Consider the following 22,438-nt stretch of genomic DNA (forward strand, 5'->3'; position numbering starts at 1 on the left):
AGATTTTGAGTTACATACCCGAGCAAAGTGTCTCTTCTTACCACACTTCTTGCAGAGTTCGTTTTTAGCTGGGCAAAATAGTCGAGAATGTTTTTTGTTACCACAAAAATAGCATGCTTGTCCACTAATACTAACAGCTGATAATGAGGAGTCTGAAGTGTCTTTTTGATTAGGAATTAGATTTGATGCATTTTCTGTATCTTTGCAAGCATTAAGCTCAAATGGAGGATTAGATTTATTGTAGCATTGTGATTGATCTTTTGCAGACTCAAAAGCTCTTGCACGATTAAGAGTTTCATGCAAAGACATATCTGGGCTTTCTAAAATTCGTTGGCGGATTTCGGATGTATATAAACCTGCAATCAATGCTTTTTTTATGTGCTCCTCTCGATTCTCTGTAGCAGAGATCGCTGTAAAATTACATTCTAGGCTGAGTTCTTTCAGTTTTAGGAAAAATTTATCGATGGACTTACCTTGTTTTTGTTTTCTTATAGAGAGAAGGTACCTTGTAAAGATTTCGCTTTTCTTCTTGATAAATATGCCTTCAAGGATGGAGATACTTTCCTCGAATGTAGTACAATCTATTATCAATTTGTAATTTTCAGCTGACAGCAAGGTAACTAAGATATCCAATTTCGTATCTTCAGTGTAATAGTTTCCTTTCAAGTGGGCATCCAGCATTCTTTTCCAGTGTCTCCATTCCATTGGTGCACTAGGAGAATCTGGATCCACACTTGGACATTTTGGTTTGATAATTTTCCCAATTGATTCCGAGTTGAAAGATGTATCAACGGGTCCATTTCGAGATAATTCGGTAGGCTTATCTGATTCCGTGATGGAGATTCAACATTATTTCGATCCCGGGTTTTCCTCTTTGGCATTTTGATTACCGGTACTTATTTTAGTCGATAAAATTGTAATAAATAGATACCATTGAAGAGCTAGAATAATGGCTTTTATTGACTAAAATAAACTGAGATAAAATAACAAACTTTCTGATGATTTAGAATAATTCAAACAACTGATTTATGACATATGATTATCATATCAGATCTGTTCCATGTCGTCTCCTCCAATCCCTCTACCAAACACCTTTTCCAGCAACCACCCACCCTCATTTATAAGCAGCCTCCCAACCTCAAGAAAATTTTCAGTAAAAACAAATCACTCACCTCTGATGAAATCCCAACTCCACCTGGTACCCTACCTTGCAAACGCCCCCGCTGTAAAACCTGTCCTATCACTTCCATCTCCTTTACCAGTCCTATCACCAACTACACCCACCAAATCCATCAATCCAGTAATTGCATCTCCAAAAATTGCATTCACCTCCTCGGATAGCGTCTAGGCTTTCCTAGTATGGCTTTGATTAGGTTTTTTTGAATGACAAAAATTTTATCTATGATTAGAATAAGATCCACCCCAAATTCTAATCCCATATCCCAGATAAGATTGTAGATAGGCAAAATATATAAGCTTTGAAACCTCTTTGCCACTAACTTGGCTAATATTACGAAACTTACTTATCCAATGTTTAAGTTTATTATAAGCAGTGTTTATGTGGACATTCCATCTTGAATGTTGGTCAACCATTATGCCAAGATATTTAACATGTTGTTGTCTTTTCAACTTGGAACATGAGCAATTAGTCAAATCTAAATTTGGGCAATCTGATTTATGCATAATTATGTTGTCTAGAGCATGTGGCAGACCAGCAGTTGGTGAAAATGTCATGAAGTTACTTTTATTTATAATCAAGGTCAAAATATGTTTATCAAGCCAGGATTTTATAATTTTAAGACCAGTTTCTGATTTATTCTTGGCTTCCTTCCATGTAGCTCCAGTGAATATCAATGACGTGTCTTCCGCGAAAGAGATTGTCACACAATTCTCTACCTCTAGTTTGATAAGATCATTGATGTATAAAAGAAAAAGAATCGGTGACAATACTGTACCTTGTGGAAGGCCGTAATCAGAGAGTTTTTTGCAGCTAGTTTTATTGTCAAATTTGAGGAATTGATATCTATTATTTAGATAGCTGGTGAGAAGTTTGAGGGGTACTCCACGAATGCCTAGCTTTTCCATTTTTATTAGAAGTTTAGAATGTGGGATAGTGTCAAAAGCTTTGATAAGGTCTAAGAATATAGCTATTGTTTTCAAATTATTATTAAAATTATTAGAAATTTTTTGGGTTAGAAGAGCAATGGCATCTATTGTACATTTATTTGATTGAAAATCAAATTTATGTTTATGAATGATATTATGCTTTAGTAAATAGGTAACTAGACTGGATTTAATTAATCTTTCAAATATTTTGGAGAAACTGCTCAACATACTGATAGGACGGTAATTTGCTGGATTTGAAGGGTCACCCGTTTTATGTAAGGGAATAATATTTGCTAATTTTAAACTATCTGGAAAATGACCCTCCAAAAAACATCGATTTAATTATTATTGTCAATGGTCTGACAATAAATGGCCAAATAATTGTTAAGCATTTATTGTTAATTCTGTCAACACCTGGAGCTGCGTTAGTTTTCAACGATTTAAAAGTGGTAGAGACTTCATTTTCATTTGTGGGAGTTATGAAAAACGATTCATTAGAATTCTGTAAACATGAATCCTTGAATTTGTTACCTGCAGTTGAGATAGGATTATTCTTTTTTAATTCTTCAGCATAAATTTTTCCAACCTGCACAAAATGTTGATTTAGTACATCGGCATCCAGTTCAAGAAATTGTGTACTTCTTTTCCTTCCCAACATTTCATTCAATGTTTCCCAAATTTTTTTAGTATTATTTTTATTTTGATTAATTTTGTTTTTATAGTAACTACATTACTTTGTTTTAGTAATTAATTGAGAAAATTTCTATAAGCAATATATTCCTCTTTCAAAATTGTATTAAAAGGCTGTTTTGTCAGTGTTTTAAACATTTTGTCACGTCTTCTAATTTAATTTATAAGGCCACGTGTGATCCAAGGTTTGAGAGGTTTGGAGTCTATGAGGAATGTTTACTCTGACAGTAGCGTGTTCAATGTGATTAGATATCTTGTCTGTGAACATGCTCATTTGATCGTTAACGTGGAGATTTGCTTCTAATAAGTCATCCCACTTTTCTGTTTCTATTGAGAGTAACAATTTATTATAGTCTATTTTTGTAAATGAAGGATTAGGTTTTACAGAATTTGACAGGTCTGTGTTTAGATCTATGTGGATGCTGGCACAAAAGTGATCTGTAATATTTGTTTTTATTATTGAACTTGAAATTGAAATTGAAATTGAAATTGAAATTTATTCTTCCAAAAAATACATTAAATTACAATATATTACAATGTATAACTGAAAATAGTGGAAAAATATTGCTTTTAACAACCCCTGAGTTACTACAGTGTGGGGTCGTTCATGTTCCATATGCATTTTTTATTCTCTTTGAATAGTATGGTTACAGTGTTAAACAAATATAAGAATTAAACAAAAATAAAACAGCAGAGCTCTGCATGAATAGAAACGTAGATATAAACTATAAATATAATGCCTTCAATATGAATAGTAAATATGAACAGATCTAGTACTAGAAACTATCAAGTTAAAATCTGAACAATAATGAGAGAGAATGTAAAATAAAACTGTAATTAGATAAAGCTATGAAATATAAGAAATAAATTTAGCTGAATTGAACTCTTGAGCTTAAATAATGCAATCTGGTAATTTGAGCGTGTTGAAATGCCATACATACATAATAAAATTACTAAAATAATCTACTGAGATAAAATTTATTGAAACAATGTTTCCACTTCATTCCTCTCCAATAGCCAACTCTTGGTCAAGTGTCTGAATCTATTCAAGCGTAATGCATCCTTTATTTCACTAGGCAAAAGGTTGAAAATACGAGGAGCGACATATAGAAAGAATCTCCTGAATTTTTCCTTTCTTGGACGAGGCGGAATAAAGTACCCTCCTGTACGTAGCATTGGGTGACGTACTTCATAGATGAATTCATTGAGATCTTGGCCGCTTTTTTTGTAAAATAGTTCTAGCACTTTGTGAAAATATAAATACCTTAATGGTAAGATATTTCTATCTCTGAATAGAATGAGGGAATGATGTCGAGCTGGTTTCCTACTTATCACTCTCATTATGAATTTCTGGCCTACTACTAAGGGATTGAGTGTTGTTATGTAAGCCCCTCCCCACATTGCAATGCCATACTGTAGCCTGCTCTCTACTAGTGCATGATACAACATGGTTAAAACATGGTCAGGACAAAGATTTCTCAAAAAGTAAAATTTCCTGCATGCTATGACTAATTGTTTTTTTAGATTCTGTATATGTTCGTTCCAGTTCAATTGCGAGTCCAATGTTAATCCTAAGTATTTAAGGGATTTTGCTTCAGTGATTAGTCTGCAGTCACAGTTATCCCTATTATCACAATCTGGGCTATGGAATGGTAGACATAGAGGAATTGGTTGCGGCCGCAGATCAATCCTGAGTATTTTTGATTTATCGATATTTAGTTGTAAATAGTTGTAACGGAGCCAAATATTGATTAGTTTTAGGTCTTCAAGTATATTTGTTTGTAGTTGTGGTTCTGAATCTGTGGTGTAGCATAGAGCAGTATCATCGGCATAAGAAGTGAGAGTGCCTTTGAAGTTACCATTGCAGAGGTCATTGATATAAACAAGAAAAAGTTCACTTGAAAGAGCTGACCCTTGAGGCACGCCATTTTTTATGATAGCTGAATTACTCAAGGAACCCCCCACATTAACTCGCTGAGAACGTCCCGATAGAAAGCTCTCAAACCAGCTATTACATACACCCCTTACGCCAGCATCATACAGTTTTCTCAGTAACTTTCCGTGATTGACACAGTCGAGAGCTTTCCTGATGTCCAGGAATAAACCTGCGACTTTTTTACTCTCGTTCACACCAATAAAAAATTTAGAAATCACCCTTTTCATAGCATCTTCCGTTTTAAACCCAGCCCTGAACCCAAATTGGTTGTTGCTATAAAATTTAATAGATTTAAGATAATTCTGTAATCTGTTCTTGACTATTTTTTCTAAAATTTTTGAAAAGACAGATAATAAAGCTATGGGTCTGTAATTATTCATTAATTTTGTGTCTCCTCCTTTAAATATGGTTATTACAACACTCTCTTTGAGTTGACATGGATATGTCCCTGTTAAAAAACTCAAATTGTATATATAAGATAGAATTTTTGAGAGAGGTTCTTTTGCAGCTTTAATTATTGATGTTGTAATCCCATCTTTACCCGGCGATTTTCTACTTTTAAATCCATTAATTATTTTCTGTATCTCAGATGGAGATGTCGGCGTAAAGAATAGGGAAGATCTGGGTCGATTTTCAGTGAATGTATTGTTATATATGATGTAATCAGCTTCGGATGTCGTAGAATTATGATCTGAGACTAAATTTGTGAAAAAGTTATTGAATTCATTAGCTATCTCTGCTTTATCTGTAATAGTTTCACCTCTAGCATTTGTTATTTGCTTAATATCGGTGGTCTTCTTCCTCATACCGATAAGAGAGTCGACGATACGCCAGCTCTCCTTCGTATTGTTTTTCAGTTTGTGATAGGTATCGAGATAAAATTTCTCTTTCGTTTCAATGATCTCTTTCTTTAAGATGTTACGCAAAGTATTGTATTCTAATTTTAAATTTTCATTTCTGGGATCCTTGAAAAATTTTTTAGCTAGAGCATTTTTGTTTTGAATTTTCCTGAATAAATTGTGATTCATCCAAGCCTTTCGAAATTTAACCCTATTAGATAATCTTGTTTCGTCTTTCGAAGATTTATCCATACATTCTTTTAATTTGTTAATGAAATAATTAAAAGCTATATCCACGCTGGTGCATCTATAAATATCAGACCAGTCACAGTTCATAACTAACTTCGCAAATTCATTTTCATCAATTTTTTTATAATGTATGGTGTTCGAAGTAGTATTTTCTAAAATATCAGTGAATAATTCCACCATAGAGTGATCTGATATGTCATTATGACAGACTACGCCTTTAAAATTCATTATGTTTTGTATTCTGGAGCTTGCACGAATGAATAAATGATCCAAACAAGATGATGACCTGTCTGTTATTCTTGTGGGTTCGTTTATGTATGAATCAAAACCTTGACTATTCAAAATGTATTTATATCTATCCACTATAGCAGCGGGACTTGTTAAATCTATGTTCATATCTCCAGTGATGATAACGAATTCGTTTTCTGTTTTGACTAAAGTGTCGCTCAGTTCGTTTAAAAAAGAGTCTATTTCAACTCCCGTAAATCTATAGAATGCCAAAAGACATATATCAAAATTGTTTATATTACAATGCAATTTAATTCCATCAGCCGAATTTAAGTTGAGCTTCTCAAAATCTACTCTTAACTCTTTCTTGACATAAACAGCAACTCCCCCTGCTCTATAAGAATTGTTGCAGTTTGCATAACATATATAGCCATCTATTTTAAAAAAAATCTATTTCATGATCATAAATCCAAATTTCGCTCAATACAACAACATATGGAAGAGAATCCAATAGGCTCAGTTCTAGTAGTAATGAATCAAAATTTTCCCTCATACTCCTGATATTCAAGTGCAAACATAGAAAAGATTTATCACCGTCTTCCATTAAAAACCATCAAAATAGGTGGTAATTAAATTTAAAAAATCTAAGATAAATGCACAAAAACACATGTAGTATAAATAAATAAATGTAGTCTATAGCGTTGAAAGCATGTAACTGAGATTTGAAAAATTAAGAATATCATAGTCTTAAAGTACAGTAAGTTCATGGAAAAATAAAAGAATAATAATAATAGAATGAAAAAAAGAAATAGGGAAAAACCATTATCATCATTATTAACAATATTTGTACTACTTGGACGTGTCAACTAACTTGTTCAAGTCCTGGACGGTCTCTATGACAATTACAGGTTGTCCATCCATGCGCCTAGCTAGCACCTTGCCATTTCGCACCCACAAGTACTTGAAATTTCCCTCACCTTTAGCCTTTTTCGCCAACGCTAGGAGACGTCTTCTTTCGGGACATAAGCTCTCGTTCAGGTAGATTGGAGAGATCTGCTGATGTCCACTTATTACATTATTAGAATTAAAGGTGGAGTTTTTGAAAAATATGATCTATACATGACTCTGATCCATTATTTATTCTAATCTTTCTTTATCCGGCGCTACAGCCCTAGGTGAGCTCTGGCCTCCTTCACAACACGCCTCCATTCTTCCCTGTTCATGGCTCTTTCCTTCCATCCTCTCACCCCCATCTTTCTCAGGTCATCCATCACTTGGTCCACCCACCTGTTTCTTGGCCTACCTTTCTTTCGTCTGCTGTGCAACTTGCTATTAAAAACTATATTAGGCATTCTAGCCTCACTGATCCTCATCACATGCCCCAACCACCTTATTCTTTGGGCCTTAATGAAGCGTACTATATTTTCTCCTCTTATTAATGCTTCTATTTCTTCATTTTTTCTTATTCGCCATTGCTGATCATTAACCTGAACGGGACCGTAAATTCTTCTTAGTATGGATCTTTCAAAGATTTTTAACGCATTTTCGTCAGCCATATTCATCACCCAAGTTTCTGCCGCATATGTTGCCACTGGACGCACCAATGTTAGGCCCTATTAGCTGCTTGAATCCTTTATTTTATATAAGCATTATTACCTGTGGCATTTATTGGGCATCCTAGATACTTGAAGTTCTCTACACCTGCAAACTTTTTGTTATTCACGTAGATATTTCTTGGTACTCTGGACTTGACTGCTGACACACACAGATATTTACTCTTGTTCTCATTTACAACCAGTCCAACTTTTTGTGCTTCAATTTCCAGGATTTTATAAACTTCTTTCAAGCATGCCACACTTCTAGCCATTATTACCACGTCATCCGCATATGCACATACTTGATGCATCTTGTTGAATATGGTACCTCTCTGATCCACCCTTTCAATAGCTTTCTGGAGAGCAATGTCGAACAGTACTGCTGAGAGCCCATCACCCTGCTTTACACCAGCATTAAAATGAAAGCTTCTGCTCAGCCTATTTCCCATCTTCACTTTGGCTGTAGTAGCAGCCATTATCATTGTGATGAGGTTAACAAGCTTACTCGGAATACCAAAACCCTTGAGTATCTGACACAGCTTAGGCCTGATGAGACTATCAAAGGCTTGCTTAAAATCAATGAAAAGGCAGTGCACATCTATTACATGCTCATAGAATTTTCTATTATTTGTTTTATTACAAAAATCTGGTCAGTTGTACCCCTATCTCTGCGAAAGCCACACTGGTATTCACCAAGTATATTTTCTGAATATGGCTCCAGTCTATTTCTTATGATTGCAGAGAAAATCTTATATACAACATTCAATAGGGTAATCCCTCTATAATTCTGGCACTCCATTTTGTCTCCTCCCTTGAGAATCGGATGAATAATACCCCCTCTCCATTCTTCAGGCATCACTTCCTCTCTCCATATTAGACCTATCAGGTAATGCAAACTTTCGAAAAGAGTTTGTCCTCCTTCTTTGATCATTTCTGCCATGATAGCATCCTCTCCTGGTGCCTTACCATTTTTCATTTGTTTTGCCACCTGCATTATCTCTTGGATTGTTGGAGGATTAGTAACATCGTTTTCTATTTGTACTTGTATTTCATCAATATCTTCAATATGTGCACGGTTCAGAGTCTCCTCAAAATATTCTGCCCATCTATCCATCATGCTTTCCTCACTAACCACTTTCCCATCCTTTCCACGGTATACCATCATTCTTGGTTGGAATCCTTTCCTCATTTTATTTAACGCCAAGTAGAACTTCTTGGTTTCACTCACTCTACTCATTTCCTCAATATATTCCAAATCGCGCTTCATTTTCTCTCTTTTTTCTTCTACAGATTTTATCAGCCATTCTCCTTTCGTTCTTGTAATTTTTAAAGTTCATTCTGGTTTCTTTTTGTATCATCTTCATACGAGCAGCGTTCTTTCTTTCTATAGCTACTCTGCACTCATCATCAAACCATTCTGTTCTACCCGCTCTATTCACCTGCCCTAGAATTTCCTTTGCCACTTCATTTACCGATTCACTTATTTTCTCTCTGAGGACTGCCTTCACTAAATAGTGATCCGAGTCACAATTTGGCCCTCTACAGCTTCTAGTGTCTATTATGGAGGATGCGAATATTTTCCTTATTACCACATGATCAATTTGATTAATCGTTCTACCATCTGGCGATTTCCATGTACCAAGATGTATTCTCTTATGAGGGAAGTGTGTGCTCTTAATATACATATTTGTCCTGGCTGCGAAATTTGCTAATAGCCATCCATTCTTACTTGTTATCTCATGGATGCTATTTTTCCCTGCAATGCCTTTCAATTCATCTTCTTTTCCTATCTTAGCATTAAAATCTCCTAGGACCACCAGTATATCATACCTAGGAATTCCATCGCACACTTTTTCAAGCCCATCATAAAATTGTTGTTTTTCTTCTTCACCCTTATCTTCTGTAGGAGCATGTACCGATATTAATGAAATATTCCGGAATTTACCTTTAATTCTCAATCTACATATTCTCTCATTTACAGGCTCGACTTCTAATAAACTCCTTTTCACGCTCTTGCTTATCAAGAATCCGGTGCCTAAAATTCATTTTCTTTCATCTGAACCACTGTACACAATTGAGCATTTCCTTTTATCAATCCTTCCTTGTCCCTGCCATCTCATTTCCTGGAGCGCAACAATATCTATTTTTGCATTCTCTATCTCATTCATTATCTCTTTCATTTTCCCAGGCTTCATCATTGTCCGTACATTCCATGTACCTATCTTAATATCACTAGATCTATCCGTTTCCGAATCCAAGTCAGTTTCCTTTCCATAAATTCCTTTTTTCCGTTTACCGATCCGAGGACGTTGTGTTGGTTTCATAACTATTTATTCTAGTAGGTTTATTTATGAATGATATCAAAATATCGAGAGTAACGAGTAGGAAAGGTATTACTGTATTAAGTAATGAGATCTTACTGTATTGAGTACGACCTGCTTAGAAAAGTTTCTTAGATCAGTATCCTGACTTTACCCTACAAGCGAATTCAAAGTACTAACTGTTCGACAGCTGTACATAAAAAACTTGATAATATACATTAAAATGAATAAAAATAAATTCCTTCTTCGTGAAAGCCACTTGAATTTAAATTTACGTTCTACTAGAGTAACCATCAAGAGAGGATGGATTTGAATGTATGTAGAAGACAATTCATTTACTTATCGCAGAGGCTGATAAATCTTGTTCCTACTCATTTTGTTTCCAATATGAGCCGGAGCAAAAACCTTAATTGCGAGATTGAGGAATGGATAAGATCAAATAAAATTGAAGAAAAAATCTTCTAGGTACCTACTGTTTCTTGTTTTTCTTTTTTTCAATTATAGAATAATAAATTATTGTGTGTCATTAACTTTTATCAAATTTTATCATTTACTAATCTACAAAATTATATTTTGTGTGTAATTTCCACGAATCCTTGTTCTTAATTTGGTTGTAAGTTCTTAGTTTATATTGAATAAATATTTTTTGCAACTTAGGTCTACGCACAGGTTTTACCTTGTAGGCTACTCCTTTAACATAGATAGACTCCTCCTTAAACATAGATGATGTTTGCATGTATTCTTTTGTTAATATGTATCAAACTTGTATTGTGTGTGGAATAAATAAATTTAAAATTGAAATTGAAAAAGTAAGCTCAGACTTAAACATGCTATTCTTCCACCTTGAAAATGTATTTTCTGCCTCCAAAACATCTATTAATGTCTTCAAATTGAATAACAGTGGAATTAAGTTCATTCTTCTCATGTCCCCATTCCCATTGCTCACTTTCACGTATTTTCCTCTCAAGTTTGTCAATTCGAGATTGAAGGGAAGTTATAAATGGGTCCTTATCCTACTACACATGAACTGACAGGTCTGTTCCAACTTGTGGTTTATGATGTCATCCCTCTATTGTTAGAGCTGAAACTCTATGAGAGTTTCACACGTAGCCAGCAAAAAAATTTCACGGGATGAACGAGTGGTAAGCTGGATTGCCACATATCAGTATTAGAGTCCTTGTCCAGTTCAGTGAAAATATTTTTCCCTCACGTTCCAATTGGAATATTCCTACTCAGTCAGGTCAAGCGATTATGAACAGTTTCATTAGAACTCATGGGAAGAATATTTTTACTGAACTGGACACAGTCTATGATACAGATATGCAAGCTGGATTGCCAAGCTTCAACCTCCGCGTTTTTCGTTTGACTCAATAAAAAAACATTGACGTATCCGTCCCCTATGTAGTATCAACTTTTTACTATCATAAATATATGGTGGAGAAAATATAACGAAGGAATTGAAATTGAATTGAATTGGAATTATCTTTATTCTTCTTCTTAGAAAGTACAAACAATATACATATACAAAACTTGAAGAAGGTTCCTCACATGGGCAAAGCCTGTGTGCGAGGATCGAGTTCTCTACTATTCCATAAACTTAAATATACAATAATAGATATGACAATGATAAAACATCATTGAAGAACAAAACAATTTCAACCAAAAATAAGCACTAAACCATAACATATTACCAAAACAAAGAAAAAGAGCAATAATAATCATTAGTCACAAGAAATATTACTTACAGACGTAAAATGATAATTAATGGTAGTAGGACACTACAATAGGAATGGTATTAGGAATAGTCTTTTATAATTGGTATTAAACAGAAATATATAGGCTAATAAAAAATGAAGAAATCTGAAATTTCAAATGTCATGATCTCATCGAATAAAAGTCAGAAAACAAACACTACAGATGGTAATAGACCACTGAATTCAGTGCTGCTACTCCCGGGGGTTTTACAACCCAAAACCCTCTCTCTGATCTCCCAGTTCATCCGTGTGTATCGGAGGGTCAATGTTACCTGTTTTTTCTATCAATATAAACATGAAATTCAGTTCCTTTTCAACATTCTTGCTTTTTCAAATAAAATAACCCTTTCATAAAGTCCTGACAGATAGACTGGTCAATGTGGTAACTATATAGAACGCACACAGCAGGTATTTTTCACTTAATTGTTTTCCTATATATCTAAAAAGTCTTCTCAGTCAACTCAACAACACACTGTTCAACACATAAAGTCTTTCCATGATCTTCTTGAAGATATCAATATATTGTTATTTGAAGATATTGTTCTAATGTTTGTAGTGAATCTTAGTCAAGCAGTTGAAAATGAGGACACTAGTTCTGAGGAGGGAAAAGGCGGTGCTCCTGTCGCCACGAGGACTCGAAGCTCAAGTCAAGACAGAATCAAGTGAGTATGCATTTTAATCTATTGTTTATGAATTTAAAAATGATAGCACATTGTCGTGTAATCATCTTCCAGCTTAAGTTAAACCTGCTTCCAACTTGTTCTTGTGACAATTTTGGTCAAGTAAAATTCGATACCAACAGTAGAAATAGACATAAATAGAATATTCATTTTTTGCCAATCATAATCACGACAGAAACTTGAAGATTTTAAACGTTTCCCTCCGATTCAAGTCTTATGATTCGTCAGCAGTGGTATGATTATTTTTCTAGCCTCATAATCTAATTATTTGAAATAATAAGATTGGTTGCATTGAAGAGTTTATTTCAGAGATTAAGACTGTAGATGTTATTGTATCATACATTTTTTTTAAATGATTGAACTTTGAAGAGCCCTTAATGAATATTGCAACATTTTTCGTGGCTCTTGATATGTTGACATTTCTAAGTGCATCTCACTGAAGTAAATTTTGACTTGACATTTTATTATTTTTTCATTTATGTATCTGAACTCATGATGTATGTAGAAAATACAACTATTGATTACGAAAGGCAATTTACAGGGTTATTATAGATGATGGACCCATTTTTAAGAATTCATAAAGTATCAGTCCAAAATAACAATCTTTACACCAACAGGAAGAGGAGATTCCAACTTTTTATTTTAAAATAATTACCTATTGGAGTAGACAGCCAGGTCATGCTTTATGTACCGGTGTGGTCGCCGGGTTTGGCAGCCAACTGGAAAAACTGACAAATGACGTGACTAGAAAGAGCACAAGTGACTGCGTGACCTGCTGGCTGCTCGTTCTGGCTGCCTAGTCGAATAGGAAGCAACCCTAAATATAAAAACCGTTTTATATTCCCATCGGTATAAAGATTATTAGTTTGTGATGAGTACTTTAATAAATATGTATTTTAAAAAAATGGGTCCATCAATTAGAATAGTCCTGTATTTTTCAAATTATACAAATTTATAATTGACGAATGAAAATTATGTAAGTTAATCCATGTTAAATACAGACTATTTGAGAGGATTGAAAAAGTTTTATTTTAGTCAATTCTTATTTTAGCAACCAAGCAACTTGGGAACCTTTCCCACATATAAAACGAGAAACAAAAAAAACTAACCACTAAACTTATTGAAGTTCCCTTCAATAAGGCCTAATCTTCATCAATAGGGAGGAGACATACCCTATTGACAGCCCTAGTGAGACTTCCTTTTGCAGTCTGTACCTCCACCACTCTCACAATTCCATCCTGTCCAGGGAATATCTTCGTTATTCGACCAAGCCTCCAGTGAAGAGGGAGTAGGTTACTTTCCTTTAAGAGAGCCATACGTCTAATGTTAACATTACTATGTTTTCTGTACAATTTTGTTCGGGTTTGCAAGCTAGATACATACTCCAATTTCCAACGTTACCAGAATGAGGATACAATTCTTTTGAGTAAACTCCATCGATTTCTCAAGTTCACCGATTGGATAGATTCCTCTGAGTCTTTACTCTGTGTTGCTAGAGTTATTTTTCTTGCTTCCAATTCAATCTGTTTGGAATTTTCATCATCATTACCGTGGGTTTGGTGTTGCCAGCAGTCCAGTGGTTTGTCTAACCAATCAGAACCATTCCACCACAGAGAATTATCAATTAATTCATTGAGCAATAGTCCTCGACTAGCACAATCAGCTGGATTACATTCGGTTGACACATATCTGAATTGCTCTGTAGACAGGTGTTCCTGTACTTGACTTACACGATTTGCCACAAACATAGCCCAACGATGAGGTGAAGACCGAATCCAACTCACTGCCACAGTTGAATAAGTCCAAGCTGCAATATAATCTATGTTTATAATTTTTGAAAGCACTTCTTGAACTTCATGTAATAATCTAGCTACTAGGACAACCACACAAAGCTCCCATTTCTTCACTACCTCCACGGATGCTATATCATCCCAGTCACATCTCGATTGCCATAGATATTGAATTATACTCTTGAAGGTAAGCATGAAAGGTGTCAAATATCCTAATGGATCAAAAATTTGTGCTAAAGTTGATAAAACATTTCGTTTTGTAGCTAGACTGGATGGAACCTTCACCCTGTAGAAGAGGTAGTAACCAATTGGATTCGATTGGAAGCCGAGAATTTTAATGGTTTTATCAGACTCCAAAGTGAAATCTTTTGCATCAATAGCGCAATGCTCTGGAGGGAGATTTGATAGAATGGTAGAATGATTGCTGGCCCACTTTAGCAATTCAAATTTCCCTTTGCTTAACAATTCAGTAAGCTGCAGTTGCTTGGTTGCTTCCATTGATGAGACTGATGTAACTATATCATCCATGTAAGTAGAAAACCGTAAGGCTTCAGAAGCTGCAGGGAACATTTTTTCTTCATCTTCAATAAACTGATGCGTAGTACAAATGGCAAGAAATGGCGATGATGATACACCATACGACTTAGTTGTTAGAGTACTCTTTCATTTCTTCTCCCTTTTCGGATTTTGTCCATTTTATTTCAACATTATTCTGTCTATCATCATCTAACTCTTCCAAATTTCGTTTCTCCCTTTCAAAAACATCTTCTCCAATTTTCTTTTTCGGTATGGGTCTTCCCATTGGTTTGATTTCATGTGGACTATGAATCACTTTTAACTCTTTCCTTAAATTACCGATGATCGGTAAATAACTGTTGAAGGCTATATCTTGTTTACCTGGAACTTCTTCTAAATTATCTCCCAATTCTTCTTCTCGAATCATGGAAACATTTTCTCCGAAATTAGTTACCTTCAAGATATCCCGATATCTCACTCGTATTTGTTTCCTTGGATGGTAATTCTACAATGTATCTACCAGTATTCAAACGACAAACAGTTGATTTGTATATCTCCTCACAAGCCATTCCACTTTCCAATAATTTTTTTGTCCTAGGTGGCTTTTCTACGACCCAAAATCGCTTCACCAACTCTTCTGAATTAGCATTGGAATACATGTACAGATTATTTGAGATAGTAGAACTCTCCTCTGATACCTTACCCATCAGGCAGTAGCCCCATACAGTTTCTAGGGCAGATGGTGTACCCGCTGGACCAATCACCTTTCTTCCAGTCAGAATGAAGGGGAAGTATTCAGCACCCAATAAAATATCAACCTCCTCTGAAAGGAAAAATTCAGAATCTGCTAGCTCCAGTCCTTCAATATGTGCCCAGTACGCATTTTTTATCTGATTTGTAGCTGCTATTTTGTTGACTCCCGACGCGGTAATTTTTAATGAAGGGGAGTTCGGTGTTTCAAATTCACAGTTAGCAATTTCATCTGTCACTTCCAGTTTAGTATCAGATAATCCATAGATTGGCAAACTGTGTGTTTTCTGTACCACTAAACCCAGTTTTTTCATGCATCGCCTTGTAATAAATGACTCGGTGCTTGCACTATCTAATAACACTTTGACCTTATGATAATTGCCTTGATTACATCGAACTCCCAATTTAACAGTTGGTAACAATACTAAGGAACTATTTACATTCGAAAATACTTTCTTAGCTGAGTCAGTAACAAATGTTTGATGGCTTTGATCAGCGACGTCGTGCACGTCTACCCTGCTCATTTGTTTATTACTGACCAATGTGTTGGTGTTTTCAACAGGCGGCTGTCTCGGCTCTAAATGGAGGAGCGAATGATGACGCAAATTACAGTGACTGCACGGCTTCCTTCTTCTACAATCTCTAATAAAGTGCCCTGCCAATAAACAGCATATACATAGTTTTCATTCTTTTACACGTTTTAATCTATCAGACAGTTTGAGATTCAAGAACACTTCACAATTTTCCAGTTCATGAGAATTATTACATTCAATACATTTCAGCTCGTCCGATTTCAATTTAACAATCATAGCTGAAGCTTTGTAATTTCCCATAGTGGGTTTCAATTTCCCAAACTGCTTACGTGAGGAGGCTTCTGACGATGTAGATGACCCCAATAAATCAGTGGATTTGGTAGCCTTCAAAATAACAGCTTCATCATTCAAAAATATTTGGAAGTTTTTCAAATCAGATACTGTTCCATTTCTTAGCAGTCTCTGCCACTTCTCTCTCAATTCTTCAGTCAGTTTTTTACGTAAGACAAATAATAACGGAATCGACCAGTCATTAACTGAATGACCAATTGGTTTTAGTGCTGCAATATACTCAGCTAAATGAGTGATGAATTTTCGTAGCAAGTCTGGTTGCTTATTAACTGCTGGCATATCAAAAATTGCTTGCAAGTATGCGTCAGTCAGCTTGTAAGAGTCATTGTAGCAATTCAATAATATTTTCCATGCCTCAGCATAATGATCACTTGTCAATGGGACTACAGAAATGACTGAAAGTGCATCGCCTCTCAGTACAGACCTAAGATACATATGTTTTTGTATGTCAGCAATTTGACCATTATTATGAACCGTGGCTTCGAATAAATCTTTAAATTGACTCTAAATTTTCAAATTGCCATCAAAAGTCATTAAAGGAAGCTTAGGTAGGGCAAGTGACGAGATATTTCCAGTTGTAGGTGAAGAAGCTACATTGGAAGAACCAATATTCAAATTTGTTTGAGTGGATGGTAAGGTTTCGAGAATAGCCTTGACATTGAAATACATCTCATCAAATTGGCTCATCAGTATTTCAAGTTCAGTTGTTTCCAATCGAGGATTTTGTTTGTTATAGTAGCTCTGCATCTTATCTATTATATCATTGAACTCCACCTGGTGGTGATCGATATGCTCACCCATAACTTTCAATAAATTTTTCATTTTTTTATTCTTTGGATCCTTTTCGACAGCTTCGGCAATTTCATTAATCCGTTTTATTTTACGAATTAATGCATCTCTTTGAAACGTCAAGTCTTTGATAACACCCATAGTGAGGCGATAACAGTGAGCTCTTGTGGAGAGAGAGAGTGAGACAAAGAACCAAACAAGAATAAGAGGGAAAACACGAGAGCAGGCGACACAATTGAACGAACAATGGCTGGCTTATCTAATCATACAAGCCTAGCCAGCACTTCAACTTATGCTCGGTAGAGAATGATCGGTTACGAGGCTAATAATACTGTATCAATACTCATTGGAACAAACAATAACTGCTCTTAATAACGAAGTAATGACAATAATCAATGCAAATAACTGCAAGTATCCTTTGAAAAAAATAACAGTTCCAGTTACTGTTACAGCTAGATGACATATAAGTCTTTCTCCACTTATTGACACGAACTTGCCAGTCCAGCCTTGTGGCGCCAATACAACAATCTTATGCAATAATACTACGACACAATTATTTATATTACTTACGAAAATATTACTTGTTCTACTTAAATTTCCAACTTAAATTGAGCCCAAATTTCTTAAGAATACCACAAATAAAGCATATATTCATCTATGACGACAAAAACAAGCCATATACACAGAAAAACCAAGAATAAAATAGGCATAAAAAACAACAAACCTATTAGACGATATTTCAAAACTTATGTCCTATTCAAATTCGATTAACAAATCAATCCGGATGGTTGGACCATGTTTATTCGACAGAGGCTGGCTCAAACAGCACTCTGGTTTGTGGACTGTATCAATTACATCGAGAACTTTTTGGGGTTTCTGGCATTGGGTAGCAAGTTGAACAATTTAAATGGCTAAGTGCACAATAACATAGGCCTACCTTCATGTCCAAATCCTCCTTGCTTCTAGGATCCCGGGTCCAGATCACGATATGTGATGAGATGACACTTGTAATAAATCACAATAAATAATCAATAGATCACTTTGCAAAAATCGACATTACGAGAAGTGAGCTGTTCGATTGGCTGTCAATCGGCAACTGGCGGCGATTATGCTATGCGCATCACCCTTCAATTGCCCCCTCTACCACACAACGACAGACAACAAAGCAACATTGATATAACGTCCGAACAATTTTGTATACATATTCCAGTTCAGAAAGTATCAAACTAGACTGAAATTGACTTTTTCCACAGTTACCTTGAAAAGTGACCATTCCTGCACTGATTACAGAACGCAAAGAATCACTTTTCCACTCTAGTGTGCAAAGTATTACTTTGTGTACTCTTAATACTTTGCGTATTATCTTGCAGCCATCCCAATCAGCTGTTGACATTGTTGGCGTGTATTTTGAGTACTAATTTGTATTCTCGTATTGTTATTTCATCGTATAAAACCGCATTTGATGAGCACAGCAGATAAAGCAGATTGAGACTAAAATCAGCTAATTTGGTTTGTAATCCACGTACATTCTGATAGTATATATTAAGTTCATTCATTGTCGCTATGAAGATGGAACTATACACAACGTCTAATTAAGTCTTCTTAATTAATGAAGAATTAGTAAAAATTGAAATATATTATATAAGACAAAATTAACCTTCAATAGAAGGTAGAGTGAAGGGAGGAACACCAGACAGATCAATTCAAAAGAGAGCTGATTTGGATAAAGTCGTGAGAGAGTTCAATAACGCAATTCACAATATTTATGACAAAGGAAGGATTCAAAACATGAAAATAAACAGTGAAATAGATATAAAGGAGCTAGAGTACATGATAAACCCACTCCGCACTCATCATTTAAATATTAATCAAATGTGACCCTTCTTCTTTTTCTTCTATTGTGAGCTTGAAAAAATAAATAATTAATTAACTATGAGTGAACAATGGAATTGTGCAATGAGATTACTAATATTAGGAGCCTGCCAAGAAATCATGAATAATATGTCACCCATAAAAACTCTCACCAGCCTCAATGATAAATATAAGATCAAATTATAAACTAAAACTATTGCTTCTTTTTGTAATAGGAGTATTTCATTCAAGTTTGAAAGGCTTGTTCCTCCATATATATCAATTCCATATGACATGTGGGAATGGATCGTTGAAAAATACACTGCTTTTAACGTTTCTAAGTTGGAAATTTTTGCTAGTCGTCTCAGCGCGAAAATTCCTGAGCTTAATTTTTTACATATTTTTTGCGTGCGAACGGACCAGCTGTGTTTTCAAGATATAGACCTAAAAATTTAATTTCTTCTTTATTATTTCCGGAATTAAGTTGCTTCACCTCTGAATTTCTACAAGTAAAATGGAGGAACCTGGTTTTGTCATCATTAAGTAGCAGATGTCTATAGTTATTTATTTATTTATTTATTCTTACAAAAATCTAGGAGTGCATCAGGCATAACAGCCCAAACGCACTCATGAATACATGAAATACATTATTAAAAATTATTACAAAAAAAAAAAAAATAAATACTAGAAAAGTAATAAAAGAGAATGATTAAAATGGTACATGTGAAAAACAGACAAGAAAAAATAGTATTATAGCTACTTTGAGAAAGAAAAGATTAATGTTAATGGTAAATTATAAAACTGAATTTTGATTATTCAATAAGATCAATCATAACCACATAAAATAACAACATATAACCTACGTATTACATATGGTTAATTCTAAGAGAAGTGATAAAAGAACTAGAGAAAAAAATGGAGCAAAAGGGAAGTGGAAAAAATATTTAAAGTTGGTTAGTGGAAAAAGGGTGACCATGGAGAGAACAAAGAAAAGGCCATTGTGAACCAGAGTAAATTAAGAACAACAGGTCTATATTACTCTTCAATTGAAGAATGGTGACATTTTTCTCTTGAAGCTCCATTTAGACAAGGAGAAGAGATCCACCTGACTATCACAGCAGAGGAATATACGAGGAATACGATTCATTGGTGAGTAATAATGACCAACCGTGTTACATCTACAGATTGAAAACTCTTGCCGATTACGATGATTGAAGACAGGAACCTTAAAATTCAGCCTTGCCAACAGATTAGGACTGCTCACAGAACCGTTCACAAGACCATAGAGGAATAAACAAGAAAGTACCTTCCGTCTGGATGCCAAAGTCTGAAAGCCGAACTTGCTGCGCAACACACCAGTTGGAAACCCCAAAGGACAAGGACGATTCTGTTTTCTACAAAATAACAATCTCAAAAATTTATTCTGGAAAATTTCAATCTCATGTATCAGACCCACCTGATGGGGATCCCAAACCACCGCGCAATATTCAAGCAAGCTCCGAACAAGGCTAGGAAAGAGAGCCATCAAGCCTTCAACATCTCTAAACCCAGCTGTAGATCTCATGATGAAACCTAGCATCCTATTAGCCCTACCAACCAAAGAATGGACATGGGGAGCAAAACTCAGAGAAGAATCAAACAATACACCCAGATCCTTGAAACTATCGACTCCAGAGAGTTGAAAGCCATTAATTCTGTAATTGAAAATAGGATAATTCAGCTTACGAGTGAAGACGTTATACCGATTGTTATCGTGTAGTAGCTGATACAGCACTTGGAATAGTATATAAGCTCTAGTAATTAAGATTCTTTGTCTCATTTGTGTATTTTGGGCAGTCACTATGCCAGTTATACCCATTGTTATGGTATAGTAGCTGATACAGCACTTGGAATAGTATATAAGCTCTAGTAATTAAGATTCTTTGTCTCATTTGTGTATTTTGGACAGTCACTATGCCCGTTTGTTTCAACAATAAATCTTTTTAAAAAGGATATCACGTGTTCCGTTTACTTAACTTATGACTTGACAGACTTATATCGTCAGCGTACAAACATAATTTACTATTTTCAACTAAATCGCACATATATTTAGGCAACCCCCCCTAAGTAGCACAGGAACAAAAAATGACTCAAAATTGATCCTTGTGGTACAGAATAGTTATTATATTTATATATTTTTTATTTATTCACAATGGAGACAACGGGCTTCCCCAAATATGTCTCCTTTACAATAAAAATCTTACAAATACAAATGAAAAAATGATAAAAAATAATACAAATGAAAGAAATAATACTTATGCAAAAAGAAATAATACAGATATCAAAAATAGTACCTAACTCATGAAATACAAAGATTTCAGATACTCATGGAAAAAAGTAAAAATAAAAAATATGAAGAATTCAAAAATTCCAAAACTTATTTTGCTAAAATAAAAATTGAAGAATATATTAACAAATAATAAACAAAAATTCAAAATTTTAAGTTTGATTATTATTTTTACATTATTATTTTACTGGTTGTTATTGCTTGTATACTTTATATTTACATAGCCTACTGCTGCTGTCCTTCAAGATATGACCTTATCCAGCTAAGCTCCTTACCTCTAATTCCGTAATTTTGAAGTTTATTTACTAATAATTTATGATTCACACTGTCAAATGCTTTGGTTAAATCCAGGAATGCTCTTACAGTATTTAATCCGTCATCTAAGTTTTCTAGAATGTTTTCTATGTACTCTATCAAAGCAGTAATGTTATACCATTAGTTTCAAAATAATCAATTAACTAGCAGGCATGTGAAATCCCCGGGAGTCCAGACCTCTGGTCCCAGACTGTGGGAATCGAGTACGCCTCCGTCTCTGGAAGTAGCATCATAGCATGTCGAGAAATCCTCTCACTGGTCCTTCTTTCCGAAACGCTCGCGCCCCCCTTTGGTCGCCTGTGTGGTGGACGTGCAAACGCCCGCCACGGAGACGTATACAATTGGGAGTCACGAGTATTTTTCCTAGGCTGTAGACAAGATAGAGGATACGTCCAGGCTTGCACAGACCACGTGCCACCGGAACTGTAAAGAGGTGGTTCCACTCAATGCAGGCTAAACTTCTCCGTGATTGCAGGCTAAACTTCTTCTTTTACCGACTTGGCAGTGCCGCTGGGTGGTAAATCGCGTTTCACACCTCACGGGATATGCTAAACGCAGGTGCTCATTTGGAGGTGCGACGTTAACGTGTGGTGTCGCGGCCAGAAACATGTTCTACAATTGAAATTGATTTCGCTTGATCAATTGATTTTTGTAATCATTTGAACTATAGTAGATTAGAATGAATAATCTGCATCAGAGTATTATTAATGGTGTTTATGAAATCTGACCACTCATTGTAGATTTTCACCAGAAAATGCATTTATAGTCGGTATAGGTAATCAAGAGCCATTATTTAGAGAAGATAGTAAGTGAAAAAAA

General features: G+C 35.1%; 1 protein-coding gene across 1 annotated transcript in view; it reads left to right on the forward strand.

Annotated features, from left to right (window-relative positions):
• The window catches only part of LOC111046958 (mitogen-activated protein kinase-binding protein 1), a gene marked incomplete at its 5' end in the record, with an annotated part of 142,318 nt that overhangs the window by 116,302 nt on the left and 3,578 nt on the right, over nucleotides 1-22,438 (forward strand). Inside the window, 1 exon segment of the mRNA XM_039443242.1 lies at nucleotides 12,275-12,380. Coding sequence (XP_039299176.1) covers nucleotides 12,275-12,380 — 106 coding nt within the window.

Source organism: Nilaparvata lugens, chromosome X, assembly GCF_014356525.2.
Source record: "Nilaparvata lugens isolate BPH chromosome X, ASM1435652v1, whole genome shotgun sequence".
In the NCBI taxonomy this organism is placed as follows: domain Eukaryota; kingdom Metazoa; phylum Arthropoda; class Insecta; order Hemiptera; family Delphacidae; genus Nilaparvata; species Nilaparvata lugens.